This window comes from Triturus cristatus, chromosome 10 (genome assembly GCF_964204655.1).
Source record: "Triturus cristatus chromosome 10, aTriCri1.1, whole genome shotgun sequence".
Classification (NCBI taxonomy): Eukaryota; Metazoa; Chordata; class Amphibia; order Caudata; family Salamandridae; genus Triturus; species Triturus cristatus.
The window spans coordinates 50,252,403-50,266,545 of record NC_140593.1 but is presented as its reverse complement, the minus strand read 5'-3'; the positions used below and the strand labels follow the sequence as shown (position 1 = coordinate 50,266,545).

At 48.8% G+C, this 14,143-nt stretch overlaps 1 protein-coding gene across 5 annotated transcripts in view; it reads left to right on the top strand.

Annotated features, from left to right (window-relative positions):
• LOC146788809 (uncharacterized) overlaps nucleotides 1-14,143 on the top strand; it is a 397,685-nt gene that overhangs the window by 327,913 nt on the left and 55,629 nt on the right. For all 5 annotated transcript variants that reach the window (XM_085630389.1, XM_085630386.1, XM_085630388.1 and 2 more), the window contains one exon: nucleotides 3,346-3,456. In XM_085630389.1, coding sequence (XP_085486515.1) covers nucleotides 3,346-3,456 — 111 coding nt within the window. The remainder of the gene's footprint in view (nucleotides 1-3,345; nucleotides 3,457-14,143) is intronic.

Sequence of the window (14,143 nt, the reverse complement as noted above, 5' to 3'; positions counted from 1 at the left end):
TTCACAGCGCCTCACTGGAGGTGCACGAATGTGTAATGCCTCATTGGAGGTTGATCAATGCACAGCGCCTCACTGGAGGTGCACGAATGTGTAATGCTTCATTGGAGGTTGGTCAATGCACAGCGCCTCACTGGAGGTGCACGAATGTGTAATGACTCATTGGAGATTGATCAATGCATAGCGCCTCACTGGAGGTGCACGAATGTGTAATGCCTCATTGGAGGTTGGTCAATGCACAGCGCCTCACTGGAGGTGCACGAATGTGTAATGCCTCATTGGAGGTTGATCAATGCACAGTGCCTCAATGGAGGTGCACGAATGTGTGATGCCTCCTTGGAGGATGGTCAATGCACAGCGCCTCACTGGAGGTGCACGAATGTGTGATGCCTCATTGGTGGTTGATCAATGCACAATGCCTCACTGGAGGTGCATGAATATGGAATGATTCAATGGAGGTCCGTCAACATAGAGAGCCTCCTTGGAAGCCCGTCAATGTGGGATGCCTCAGTGGCAGAGTCTGAATGTGTAGTGCCTCAACTGAGGAGCACATATGTTTGATTCTTCAATGGAGTTCAGTGAATCAAAAGTGCATGAATGTGGAACGACTGAATATAGGTCAGTGCATGAAGCATACCTCAGTTGAGGCCTGAGGAGGTGGAATTTTCTAAGTGGACATCTGTGCATGTTGAGTGTCTCTATGGAGGTGCATGGATACACAAAGCTTCAGTAGAAGTCGAAGAACCCAGAATGCAGTGGTGAATGCGGAACAGATGTATGTGAAAAGCTTGAGTATATCCATGCATCCATACTTCCATCTCCATCAGTATATGTGAAATGCTTGAGTATACCCATGCATCCATACTTCCATCTCCATCAGTATATGTGAAATGCTTGAGTACATCCATGCATCCATACTTCCATCTCCATCAGTATATGTGAAATGCTTGAGTATATCCATGCATCCATACTTCCATCTCCATCAGTATATGTGAAATGCTTGAGTATATCCATGCATCCATACTTCCATCTCCATCAGTATATGTGAAATGCTTGAGTATATCCATGCATCCATACTTCCATCTCCATCAGTATATGTGAAATGCTTGAGTATATCCATGCATCCATACTTCCATCTCCATCAGTATATGTGAAAAGCTTGAGTATACCCATGCATCCATACTTCCATCTCCATCAGTATATGTGAAATGCTTGAGTATACCCATGCATCCATACTTCCATCTCCATCAGTATATGTGAAATGCTTGAGTATATCCATGCATCCATACTTCCATCTCCATCAGAATATGTGAAATGCTTGAGTATATCCATGCATCCATACTTCCATCTCCATCAGTATATGTGAAATGCTTGAGTATATCCATGCATCCATACTTCCATCTCCATCAGTATATGTGAAAAGCTTGAGTATATCCATGCATCCATACTTCCATCTCCATCAGTATATCCATGCAGCGACCTCGATGCACCCATGTACTGTACTTTCCATAAAGTTGAAATTCACTTTTTCTGTAGATGGTAATTTTTCTCTTTGTGCCCAGTAGGTCCGCGCTGCCTCTCCTCGCGGTGATTGTGTTTGAGATGCGCACACTTAACACAAACTCATAACACACTCCCCTCACTTATTGTCCATTTCATTTACACCCCAAGTAACCTATCTGCTAGTCCACTCACCTGCCCATTCGCTCGCCAGATACTCACAAACGCATTCACTCCCCACGCATCCATGTTCTCACCCACTCTATCACCCCACTGTTCACCCCCACTCATCTTTTTCCTCACCCATTCTGTCACTCCACTGTTCACTCCGCACCCATCCATTTCCTCGCTCATTCTATCACTCCACTGTTCACTCCTCACCCATCCATTTCCTCGCTCATTCTATCACCCCACTGTTCACTCCCCACCCATTCATTTCCTCACCCATTCTATCACCCCTCTTTTCACTCCCCACCTATTCATTTCCTCACCCATTTTCTCACCCCACTGTTCACTCCCCACTTATCCATTTCCTCACCCATCCTATCACTCCGCTGTTCACTCCACACCCATCCATTCCCTCACTCATTCTTTCACTCCACTGTTCATTCCCCAACTATCCATTTCTTCACCCATTCTATCACCCCACTATTCTGTCCCCACCCTTTCATTTCCTCACCCATTCTATCACCCCAATGTTCACTCCCCACCCATCCATTTCCTCACCCATTCTATCACCCAACTGTGCACCCATTCTATCACCCCTCTGTTCACTCCCCACCCATTCATTTACTCACCAATTCTATCACTCCACTGTTCACTCCCCATCCATCCATTTCCTCACCCATTCTTTCACTCCACTGTTCACTCCCCACTCATTCATTTCCTCACCCATTCTCTTACTCCACTGTTCGCTTCCCACCCAACCATTTCCTCACCCATCCTATCACTCCACTGTTCACTCCCCACTCATCCCCTTCCTCACCCATTTTATCAGCCCTCTGTTCACTCCATACCCATCCGTTTCATCACCCATTCTATCACCCCACTATTCACCCCCCACCCATTCATTTCCTTTCCCATTCTATCACCCCACTGTTCGCTCCCCACCCATTCTTTCCCTCACCCATCCTATCACTCCACTGTTCACTCCGCACCCATTCATTTCCTCACCCATTCTTTCACTCCACTGTTCACTCCCCAACCATCCATTTCCTCACCCATTCTATCACCCCACTGTTCACTCCCCACTCATCCATTTCTTCACCCATTCTATCAGCCCACTGTTCACTCTCCACCCATCCATTTCCTCACCCATTCTGTCACCCCACTGTTCACTCCCCACCCATCCCTTTCCTCACCCATTCTATCACTCCACTGTCGTTTCCCAACCCATTCTATCACCCCACTGTTCACTACCCACCCATTCATTTCCTCACCCATTCTGTCTCTCAACTGTTGACTCCCCACCCATCCATTTCCTCACCCATTCTATCACTCCAATATTCACTTCCCACCCATCCATTTCCTCACCATCCATTTCTTCACCCATTCTATCACCCTACTGTTCACTTCCCACCCATCCATTTCCTCACCCATTCACTGCCGCACCCATTCAATCACCCCAGTGTTCACTCTCCACCCATCCATGTCCTCACCCATTTGACTCCCCGCCCATGTTTTCCCACCCATCTTTTACACCTCACTATGGCCCCCGTTCACTCGCTGCGTCACTGCTTCGCTCACAGGTTGAAGGAGGGCGTGGCCCTGTTGCCCCTGTGCTTGAGTTCATGGCAAGAGATGAACATGTGACCGAGACCTTCTGACTGTGATTTCTTCTCCTTGCAGGCCGACCCCGCGGCCCAGAGAGACCACCTACACCACCACGAGCACCTCGAGTACCGACCCCTGGCGCACATCCTCCGAGTACTTGGACGACACGGAATCTACCTCCAGAAGGTACGGAGCATGGAGGGGGAGCGTCGCCCCACTGCTCTCAAAGCAGGGGAAAGGACAAATAAAATGATAATAACCTCGTTATTTTAATTTTATTTTTCACTACGGGGCTGGGTTAGGGCTGGGCGGGGCTGGTGGCACAGGGGAGGAGTGGTTTGCACACTAAGTGGGCATGGCTGCGTGGCCCGCCATCATGGGTCGGCAAAACAGTCATGCGCAGTTTGCATGTTCCCCACCAGGGTGAGGAACATTGCACAGGCTCCCACTGCCTGTCTGAGAGCCGATCCATGGTGCTCAGACTGAGTTGTGATTGGCTGTGGGGATGGTGCCTGAGTGCTTCCTGTTTGCAATGGAAGCTAAGGAGAGATGGCGGTGTCAGAAGAGATTGGAACTGAGGAGAGACAGCGGCCGGCAAAACCTAAGTGTTCTTTTTTTTTCTTTGTCGCCCTACCCCCCTGCCTCGCCCTCCACCCGCCCTGCCACCTCGTTCCCTGCCAGCCGCCACTGGAAGCGTTGGTGGTGCTTGTGACCCCCTATGGAGGGGTCGGGAGGCTAGAGAACTTCTCACTGGCCCCTCTGCCCTGGGGAGATGTTGGGTGGGCGAGTACCATAAACCAGGGCTCAGAACTCTTCGGACCTCAGAGTCATGGCCTGGTCGAATGGATTTATAATGGAATGCAAACAGACAGACAGAAGTTCAGAGTTTATGAGATAGATAGATAGATAGATAGATAGATAGATAGATAGATAGATAGATAGATAGATAGATAGATAGATAGATAGATAGATAGATAGATAGATAGATAGATAGATAGATAGATAGATAGATAGATAGATAGATAGATAGATAGATAGATAGATAGATAGATAGATAGATAGATAGATAGATAGATAGATAGATAGATAGATAGATAGATAGATTCACCATTACAGGCGCCATTATTCTTTTTGGGCCGTGACTGGTAGAAACCTGAGTATTGAGGCACGATTATTGGCACTGTGCCAGTGCTAGGAGCATGATTGCAGATGGAGTGATTGTGTTATGGAATAATTAAAGATGCACTGATGGTAATAGGGCACAAATATCAATACAATGATTGTGATAGGGCAGAATTTCAGTTCCAGTGGTTCTAATAGGACATGATTAAAGGTGCAGTAAGTGTGACATGGCATTATTAGGGGTACAGAGATGGTGACAGTGCATTATTGCAGGTGCAATTATTGTGATAGGCCTCTATTACAGGTACAACAATTGTGATAGGCCTAGATTACAGATACAATTGTGATAGGTCTAGATTACAGGTACAACAATTGTGATAGGCCTAGATAACAGGTACAACAATTGTGATAGGCCTAGATTACAGGTACAACAATTGTGAGAGGTCTAGATTACAGGTACAACAATTGTGATAGGCCTAGATTACAGGTACAACAATTGTGATAGGCCTAGATTACAGGTACAACAATGGTGCTAGACCTAGATTACAGGTACAACAATTGATGCACAGCATCATTACAGGCTCCCTGACTGTGGCATGATATGACTACAGATACAACAATTGTGAAAGTGAATATTACAAACACAAATGTGTGATCGGGAACGATAACAGGTCCAGTGGTTGTAATAGAACATGATCAGTGGTGCAGTAATGTGACATGGCATAATTAGAGGTATAGTGATGTTGATAGTGCATAATTACATGTACAACATTAGTAAGAATGAGAATTACAGACACAAATGTGTGATGTGTGATAGGGCACAATTACAAGCCCAGTGGTTGATATGATAATTGCCAATACAATGATTGTGATAGGGCACGGTTACGGGTCTAGTGGTTGATAAGAACAGTGAATAATTATTGATACAATGATTGTGATAGGGCATTATTACAGGTCTAGTGGTTGATAAGAACAGTGAATAATTATTGATACAATGATTGTGATAGGTCACTATTACAGGTCTAGTGGTTGATAAGGACAGTGAATAATTATTGATACAATGATTGTGATAGGGCACGGTTACGGGTCTAGTGGTTGTAATAGAACATGATCAGAGGAGTAGTAATGTGGCATGGGATAATTAGAGGTATAGTGATGGTGATAGGGCATAATTACAGGTACAACATTAGTAAGAGTGATAGTTACAGACACAAATGCGTGATAGGGCACAATTACAGGTCTAGTGGTTGATAAGAACATTGAATAATTATTGATACAATGATTGTGATAGGGCACTATTACAGGTCTAGTGGTTGATATGAAAAGTGAATAATTACCGATACAATGATTGTGATAGGGCACGATTAAAGGTGTACTGGTTGATATGAACAGTGACTGTAGGAAGGTGGATATCTGACTATGGTTACCCCCAACTTTTTGCCTAGTGTCTAGCTGGTTTTTCGACTTAGTTGGCCTGAGATCCTGCCATTCAGGGTCTCAGGCTGTCTGCTCTCTCTGTAAAATGGACTCCATGTACCCTAGGTACATAACCAATTGGATAGGATCACCTTATTGGCCCCTGTACAGTGTACCCTAGGTACCCAGGGCATAGGTGTACCCTAGGCCTACCAGGGGCTGCAGCATGTATTATGCCACCCCTGGCCTGGCCTTCCATTTTGACACAACTGGCTGATCACTCAGCTGGGGCAAGGTCGTGTAATCACCCCTTGCTTAGGTGTAGTATTCCTATACCTAACTTACATATAGACACATGTGTACCTATCAGTCACTCCTATGGCAGGCCTTGACAATCCTGGAGGCAGAGTGCTTGGTAACATGTGAGATGGTGCTCTAGCATGAGCTGAGCCTGTCTGCAGCTTTCGGAACCTTGTCCTTATAGCTGTTCTATGATATAGCCTACCATATACTCTTAAAGTGCCTTATAATCTTAGACGGTTATGGTAACTATGGTTTGGCTTTATCAAAACATGTCGTGTAAGGTGTCTAACACTAGGGAATAATACCCCCATGCCATTTCTGGACATGAGAATATTATTCCCCCCTTCTAGAGGGAAAGACATGTTAAAATCATACTTCAACTGTTAGCCTCTGACCAAAGCCTCAGCATCACAAGATGGATGCTGCTGCCACGACACAAGTCTGACCTCCTGCAGCTGGGAGTGATCCCAGCCAGGGAGGCCTGGACAATAGGTTTCCTGCTTGGGGAGGTGCTAGCACCTCCCCAGACAGCCTTTAGTGTATTGGGGCAGGGTGGGCTGAAAGGAATGAGACATGCCTGGGGCACACAAGGTGTTCCTTGCATAGTCCAGTTCAAACCGGCGCTGGGGCACTCCAGCCCCAGCTCTGGCGCGAAACTGGACAAAGGGAAGTGGGTGTAACCACCCCCTCCCAGGTCCCACCCATAAGGCGTGACCTAGCAGGTATCCCAGCCCCCCAGATTAGTATAAGAGTGGGAGTTGGGCCTCAAGACTTTAGATTATCCTGAACCTGCAAAACTGAACAGAAACTCTGGACCTTCGACATTCGACGAAAGAAGAAGACTGAAGAATCTCCCTTGTAGCCAAGGAGTGGCTACCCTGTGCAAACAGGCACCATCAAGAGACTACCCTTTGCTTTGCGACCGTTCTACGAGGAACCGACTGCAGAGCCTGACCAGAGCCTTGACTTCCAGACTTCTCCGACCCTCATCCACATCTGCAGCAGAGCTGAGATCCGTGGAGGCGACGAGCGACGTGGGACCGGCTACCTGGGAAAAGTGGCTAGTAACTTACAGCGCAGCTTCTGAGGTACCCTCGAAGTTGTGCACCGGGGATTGAGAAGCCCCAACCCCAAGCACCATCTGCACCGAAGATCAGCCCCCCACACTCCACGAGTCCTGCGTGGGGCCCTTCAGCATTTTCCTGCTTGCCGCGTCTGTCCGGTTGCTTGCCCGCTGGCTAGTGGCCTCTGTGACGACGCACCCTGAAATCTTCTGCGCTGGTTTGGCTCCTCCAGACTGGCTCCCGCTTCTCTGCAAAGAAGAAGCACCCCAGACCTTCCTGGTCTGCACCAGAAGCAAGTCCTTTGTTCTTCGTGGGTTCCGCTTGCCAAGGCTTGGTGAGTCCTAGTCCAACTTCGACGCCGCCGACAGCAAGAGCCTTCGTGGGGCAGATCGCCTCCTGGTCCTGGTCGTCCTCGACGCTTCCTGGTCCTCCTGGCTGCAGCGACAAGCTTCACCTTCACCTGCAACTCTTCACGACATCGCCTGGTTCCTTCCTGGTTCCACGTGGTCACTGGCTAGTGACCTTGACTCTGTCCCTTCTGCTTGCAGGTTTCTTCTCTTCTTGATCCCAGCCTTGGGATCCACCGGACACTCTCCCCTGACTGCCTGTCAGCATCTTTCTTCAGGCATCCATAGGAGTCGACGACGAAAACGACGCATCTTCACCCCTATGCACCCGCAGCCTGTGGGCTAGGTAACTGGGGTACTCCGGTGCTCATCAGGATAGTGACTATCCTAGTGTCTAGTTTTCAAGTCTCAACTTCCTAGCTACTCCGGAAGTGTCCTAAATTTACCGTTTTCTAAACTGTACTATTGCTATTGACTTTTACGCATTACGCGTGAGTGTTTCCACTCTGCACACGAATCCCGTGGGCCTCCCACTTCCTAACTAACGCTAGTGTAGTGTAGCCCCAGCGATTCCCTAGGCCTAGGCCTATTCTATTTCCGTGACAGTGGTTCTTATACCACTTACTTAGTATATGGTTTGCGTGGCCCCTAGGGCCTAACTGTATTACTTACCTGTGTGACTTAATGTATGCATAAATAAGACTGTGTTGTACTTACCTCTAATCTCATAAAGAGTGCTGAGGGTTTGCTTAGAATAAATACACTTTATTTTATATATATATCTGTTGTGGTGTCCTTTCATTTGGTATTCAAGGGATTACATATGGTATCACAGCTGGCTTCACATGCCATTCAGAGTTTAGCCTAAGACTGCTCTTGTCCATGCTACCACTAGGATAGCTGGTCTATAAGGTTGACTTTATAACCAATCACCATAAGGGTATTTGGACTGATATAAGGTGTACACTATAACTAGTGACATCACACATCAGGCCAACTTCTCACATTGGTGAGCAGCGGTTGGGATCTGAGCTTGCTGTTGTAATACCATTGTAATCTTGAGATACTAAATTGAAAGATCACACAGATATTGTCTAGGTACATATAACATAGATTATAATACTTAAGTCCTACTGGACTTTGTAGTTGTAGGCTGAAGGGAGTAACACACCCTGACTACAACTACTAGAGAGGTTTAGTAGATACAACTAGTGTAGGTAGGTGCACACACCACACCCTCACTAGATCATGTCTCTGAGAGGAGATCAAGTAGATGCTCCCTCAGGAGGATCAGGTCTGCAAAAGACCCCCTCTAGATATGATACCTTAACATTCCAGGAGATGAGACACTTGTGTACCTCCAGAGGAATAAAACAGGGTGCAAACCCTACCCTCCTTCAGTTAAGACAACTCCTAGAGGAGTATGACATTATTAGGGCATCTCAGGCAGGTACCCTAGGTACAGAGGAGGGTCTACCCACCACAGAGGAGTCAGATGGGACTTCAGATGAAGAGGTAGACAGCCAGGGCCAAGTAGGAAGACTTAGCCAGGCTAACCTAAGCTTACATGGGAGTTTGCATGGGGTCCCCCCATACAGACCCCCAAGTAGGCTTACACAGAGAAGCAGGAGGGACAGATCCCCTTCAAGGGAATCCATCCACTCCCATGTCTCTAACATCTCTAATGCTTCCTCTCACAGGGGAATGACTTCCCATGAGAGAAAGGAGCATGAAGCCAGAATGAGGGAAGCTAATCTGAGGATTCAGAGGGAAGAACTTGCCCTTGCCAAAGAGAAGCTTGCTCTGGCTAGAGAACAAAAGTTAAGTGGGTTAGAACCCACTGGTGGCAGCAACATTCCTAGAGATACGGATAGGTCTTATGACCATAGAAACCTAAGCAAGATAGTCCCCCCATATCAGAATGGGGATGACATCCACAAGTGGATGACTGCTTTGGAGAGGGCCTGCAAAGTACAGCAGGTTCCCCAGAGTCAGTGGGCAGCTATCTTGTGGCTCTCCTTTTCTGACAAAGGTAGAGACAAGCTCCTCACAGTCAGTGATGAGGATGCAAACAATTACAAAGTCCTGAAGAGTGCTCTGATAGATGGGTTTGGCTTAACCACTGAGCAATATAGGTTGTTGTTCAGAGACACCCAGAAGACACAGACACAGGACTGGTCTGATTTTGTGGATTGTGCCACTAAGGCTTTGGAAGGTTGGTTAAATGGCAGCAAGGTGCAGGACTATACAGGATTGTACAACTTGATTATGAGGGAGCAGATCCTTAGTAATTGTCAGAACCAGCTTCTCCATCAACACCTGATAGACTCAGATTTGACCTCTCCCCAAGAATTGGGAAAGAGGGCAGATAAATGGGTCAGGACCAGGATTAGGCCTAAAAATCAGGGTGGTGACCAAAAGAAAGATACCACCAAACCTCAAGAGAAGGGTGGGGATAAAACAAAAGAGAAATCTTCCTCAGGGCCCCAAAACTCCACACAGGGTGGTGGGTCCCAAACTCCCTCCTCTACCACAGTTAAAAAGCCTTACTGCCATGTGTGTAAAACACCTGGGCATTGCAAAACTGACAGCAGTTGCCCACAGGCTAAAAACAAAACTGTTCCTCCAACTACTCCTGTCACACCACCTATTACTGTCAGCAGTAATCCCCCAGGTGGTGGGAGTGCCCCCAAAAATTTGGTTGGGTTTTCTTGGGGAACACAGGGGGATCCTGGCTTAGCCAATTCCCCTACAGCAGCTACTCTTGTCTGTGATGGTGGCATGGGGTTTGCCAACTTCACTGCCTGTCCCAACACTTTGGGTAGGTACAGACAGGAACCCTACATCAATGGTAGAAAAGCTGAGGCCTACAGAGACACTGGAGCTAGCATCACTATGGTGGCCCATAGGCTAGTACCCTCTGAGCAGCTTTTGCCTGGTTTCTCATACCAGGTAACTAACATTGATGGCAAACAGAACAGTCATCCCATGGCAGAGGTATGTCTCAGCTGGGGAGGTGTCACTGGCCCTAAAAGGGTGGCAGTGTCTCCAACCTTGCCTGTGGACTGCTTACTGGGGAATGACTTAGAACTCTCAGCTTGGGCTGGAGTTGAACAAGACACCCATTCCAAAATGGTAGGCCTTTCCCAAAAGGGTAGTGGGGTTGTGCCAGTCACAACCCATGTACAAGTAGCTTTCCTCCCTGAAAAGGTTGGAAGGGCAGTGGTAGCCACAGCCCAGGCACAGACAGACTTCCCTGTAGAGACTGGCAGAGCTGTGACAGTCACAGCTCAAACACAAACTGAGTGCCTCCCTGAAAAGGTTGGCAAGGCTGTAATGGTCTCAGCCCATACTCAGACTGACATAGGTGTAGTGAAGCCTGAAACTATGGATCACTCCACACAAACAGAGAGTAGTGGGGAGGAAGAAAAGTCTCCCTCTCCCCAGACATTAGGAAAAGGTCAGCCTCCTCAGGGATCTGACCTCACCCCTTGTGAAGGAACTGCCCCAGAGGTAGCCAGGCCTGGCCTGGCAGAGCCTCTGATGTCAGTGGCCCCTTCCAAGGTGGGACCCAGTCTGGTGCAGGTAGCCTGCCTCTCTCTACCCTGCCTCAGTCAGCCCAGGGCTGCAGAGGTCAGGGAGGCCAGTGGACCCCAAGAGGGCCCCTGTCCACAAGAACCCCCCAATCAAAAGAATGAGGATTGCCTGGCTAGTAGCCCTAGCCAGGTGATGGGTAAAAACATTCCTGAGGGATCCCCTTTACAGGTAGTTAGGGACCTCCCCCAGAGGGATTCTGTTGGGCACAGGCAAACATGGGACCTTAGGGCCCCAAACCTGACCTGTCCCTCCAGTAAGCCCACAAAAGGGACCCAGCCTCCAGCTTTAGGTAGCCAGAGGCTGACCCTGAGAGCACAGTGCAACTCAGTTAGAGAAAGAAAGGCATCCATGGTGGAGGATGATTGGAGGAAGCTGAGGCCTCACTTTGAGGACACTCACTTCAGTACTCCATCTCAACACCAGCCTTTTACTTTGCAAAGACACACCAAAGGTAGAGATTCCCTATGGTGGAGACCCTATGATATCTTTAGGATGAGGGATTGCTTAGTGGACCATGAGACAGGGGGTAACCATGCCAGTGCTGGTTCTTCCTTATATGGCCACTCAGGCAATAGAGGCTTACCTTGTCAAGGCCAGCCTTATCTCCTTTCGTTTGGGGGGGGGGGTTGTGTAGGAAGGTGGATATCTGACTATGGTTACCCCCAACTTTTTGCCTAGTGTCTAGCTGGTTTTTCGACTTAGTTGGCCTGAGATCCTGCCATTCAGGGTCTCAGGCTGTCTGCTCTCTCTGTAAAATGGACTCCATGTACCCTAGGTACATAACCAATTGGATAGGATCACCTTATTGGCCCCTGTACAGTGTACCCTAGGTACCCAGGGCATAGGTGTACCCTAGGCCTACCAGGGGCTGCAGCATGTATTATGCCACCCCTGGCCTGGCCTTCCATTTTGACACAACTGGCTGATCACTCAGCTGGGGCAAGGTCGTGTAATCACCCCTTGCTTAGGTGTAGTATTCCTATACCTAACTTACATATAGACACATGTGTACCTATCAGTCACTCCTATGGCAGGCCTTGACAATCCTGGAGGCAGAGTGCTTGGTAACATGTGAGATGGTGCTCTAGCATGAGCTGAGCCTGTCTGCAGCTTTCGGAACCTTGTCCTTATAGCTGTTCTATGATATAGCCTACCATATACTCTTAAAGTGCCTTATAATCTTAGACGGTTATGGTAACTATGGTTTGGCTTTATCAAAACATGTCGTGTAAGGTGTCTAACACTAGGGAATAATACCCCCATGCCATTTCTGGACATGAGAATATTATTCCCCCCTTCTAGAGGGAAAGACATGTTAAAATCATACTTCAACTGTTAGCCTCTGACCAAAGCCTCAGCATCACAAAATGGATGCTGCTGCCACGACACAAGTCTGACCTCCTGCAGCTGGGAGTGATCCCAGCCAGGGAGGCCTGGACAATAGGTTTCCTGCTTGGGGAGGTGCTAGCACCTCCCCAGACAGCCTTTAGTGTATTGGGGCAGGGTGGGCTGAAAGGAATGAGACATGCCTGGGGCACACAAGGTGTTCCTTGCATAGTCCAGTTCAAACCGGCGCTGGGGCACTCCAGCCCCAGCTCTGGCGCGAAACTGGACAAAGGGAAGTGGGTGTAACCACCCCCTCCCAGGTCCCACCCATAAGGCGTGACCTAGCAGGTATCCCAGCCCCCCAGATTAGTATAAGAGTGGGAGTTGGGCCTCAAGACTTTAGATTATCCTGAACCTGCAAAACTGAACAGAAACTCTGGACCTTCGACATTCGACGAAAGAAGAAGACTGAAGAATCTCCCTTGTAGCCAAGGAGTGGCTACCCTGTGCAAACAGGCACCATCAAGAGACTACCCTTTGCTTTGCGACCGTTCTACGAGGAACCGACTGCAGAGCCCGACCAGAGCCTTGACTTCCAGACTTCTCCGACCCTCATCCACATCTGCAGCAGAGCTGAGATCCGTGGAGGCGACGAGCGACGTGGGACCGGCTACCTGGGAAAAGTGGCTAGTAACTTACAGCGCAGCTTCTGAGGTACCCTCGAAGTTGTGCACCGGGGATTGAGAAGCCCCAACCCCAAGCACCATCTGCACCGAAGATCAGCCCCCCACACTCCACGAGTCCTGCGTGGGGCCCTTCAGCATTTTCCTGCTTGCCGCGTCTGTCCAGTTGCTTGCCCGCTGGCTAGTGGCCTCTGTGACGACGCACCCTGAAATCTTCTGCGCTGGTTTGGCTCCTCCAGACTGGCTCCCGCTTCTCTGCAAAGAAGAAGCACCCCAGACCTTCCTGGTCTGCACCAGAAGCAAGTCCTTTGTTCTTCGTGGGTTCCGCTTGCCAAGGCTTGGTGAGTCCTAGTCCAACTTCGACGCCGCCGACAGCAAGAGCCTTCGTGGGGCAGCTCGCCTCCTGGTCCTGGTTGTCCTCGACGCTTCCTGGTCCTCCTGGCTGCAGCGACAAGCTTCACCTTCACCTGCAACTCTTCACGACATCGCCTGGTTCCTTCCTGGTTCCACGTGGTCACTGGCTAGTGACCTTGACTCTGTCCCTTCTGCTTGCAGGTTTCTTCTCTTCTTGATCCCAGCCTTGGGATCCACCGGACACTCTCCCCTGACTGCCTGTCAGCATCTTTCTTCAGGCATCCATAGGAGTCGACGACGAAAACGACGCATCTTCACCCCTATGCACCCGCAGCCTGTGGGCTAGGTAACTGGGGTACTCCGGTGCTCATCAGGATAGTGACTATCCTAGTGTCTAGTTTTCAAGTCTCAACTTCCTAGCTACTCCGGAAGTGTCCTAAATCTACCGTTTTCTAAACTGTACTATTGCTATTGACTTTTACGCATTACGCGTGAGTGTTTCCACTCTGCACACGAATCCCGTGGGCCTCCCACTTCCTAACTAACGCTAGTGTAGTGTAGCCCCAGCGATTCCCTAGGCCTAGGCCTATTCTATTTCCGTGACAGTGGTTCTTATACCACTTACTTAGTATATGGTTTGCGTGGCCCCTAGGGCCTAACT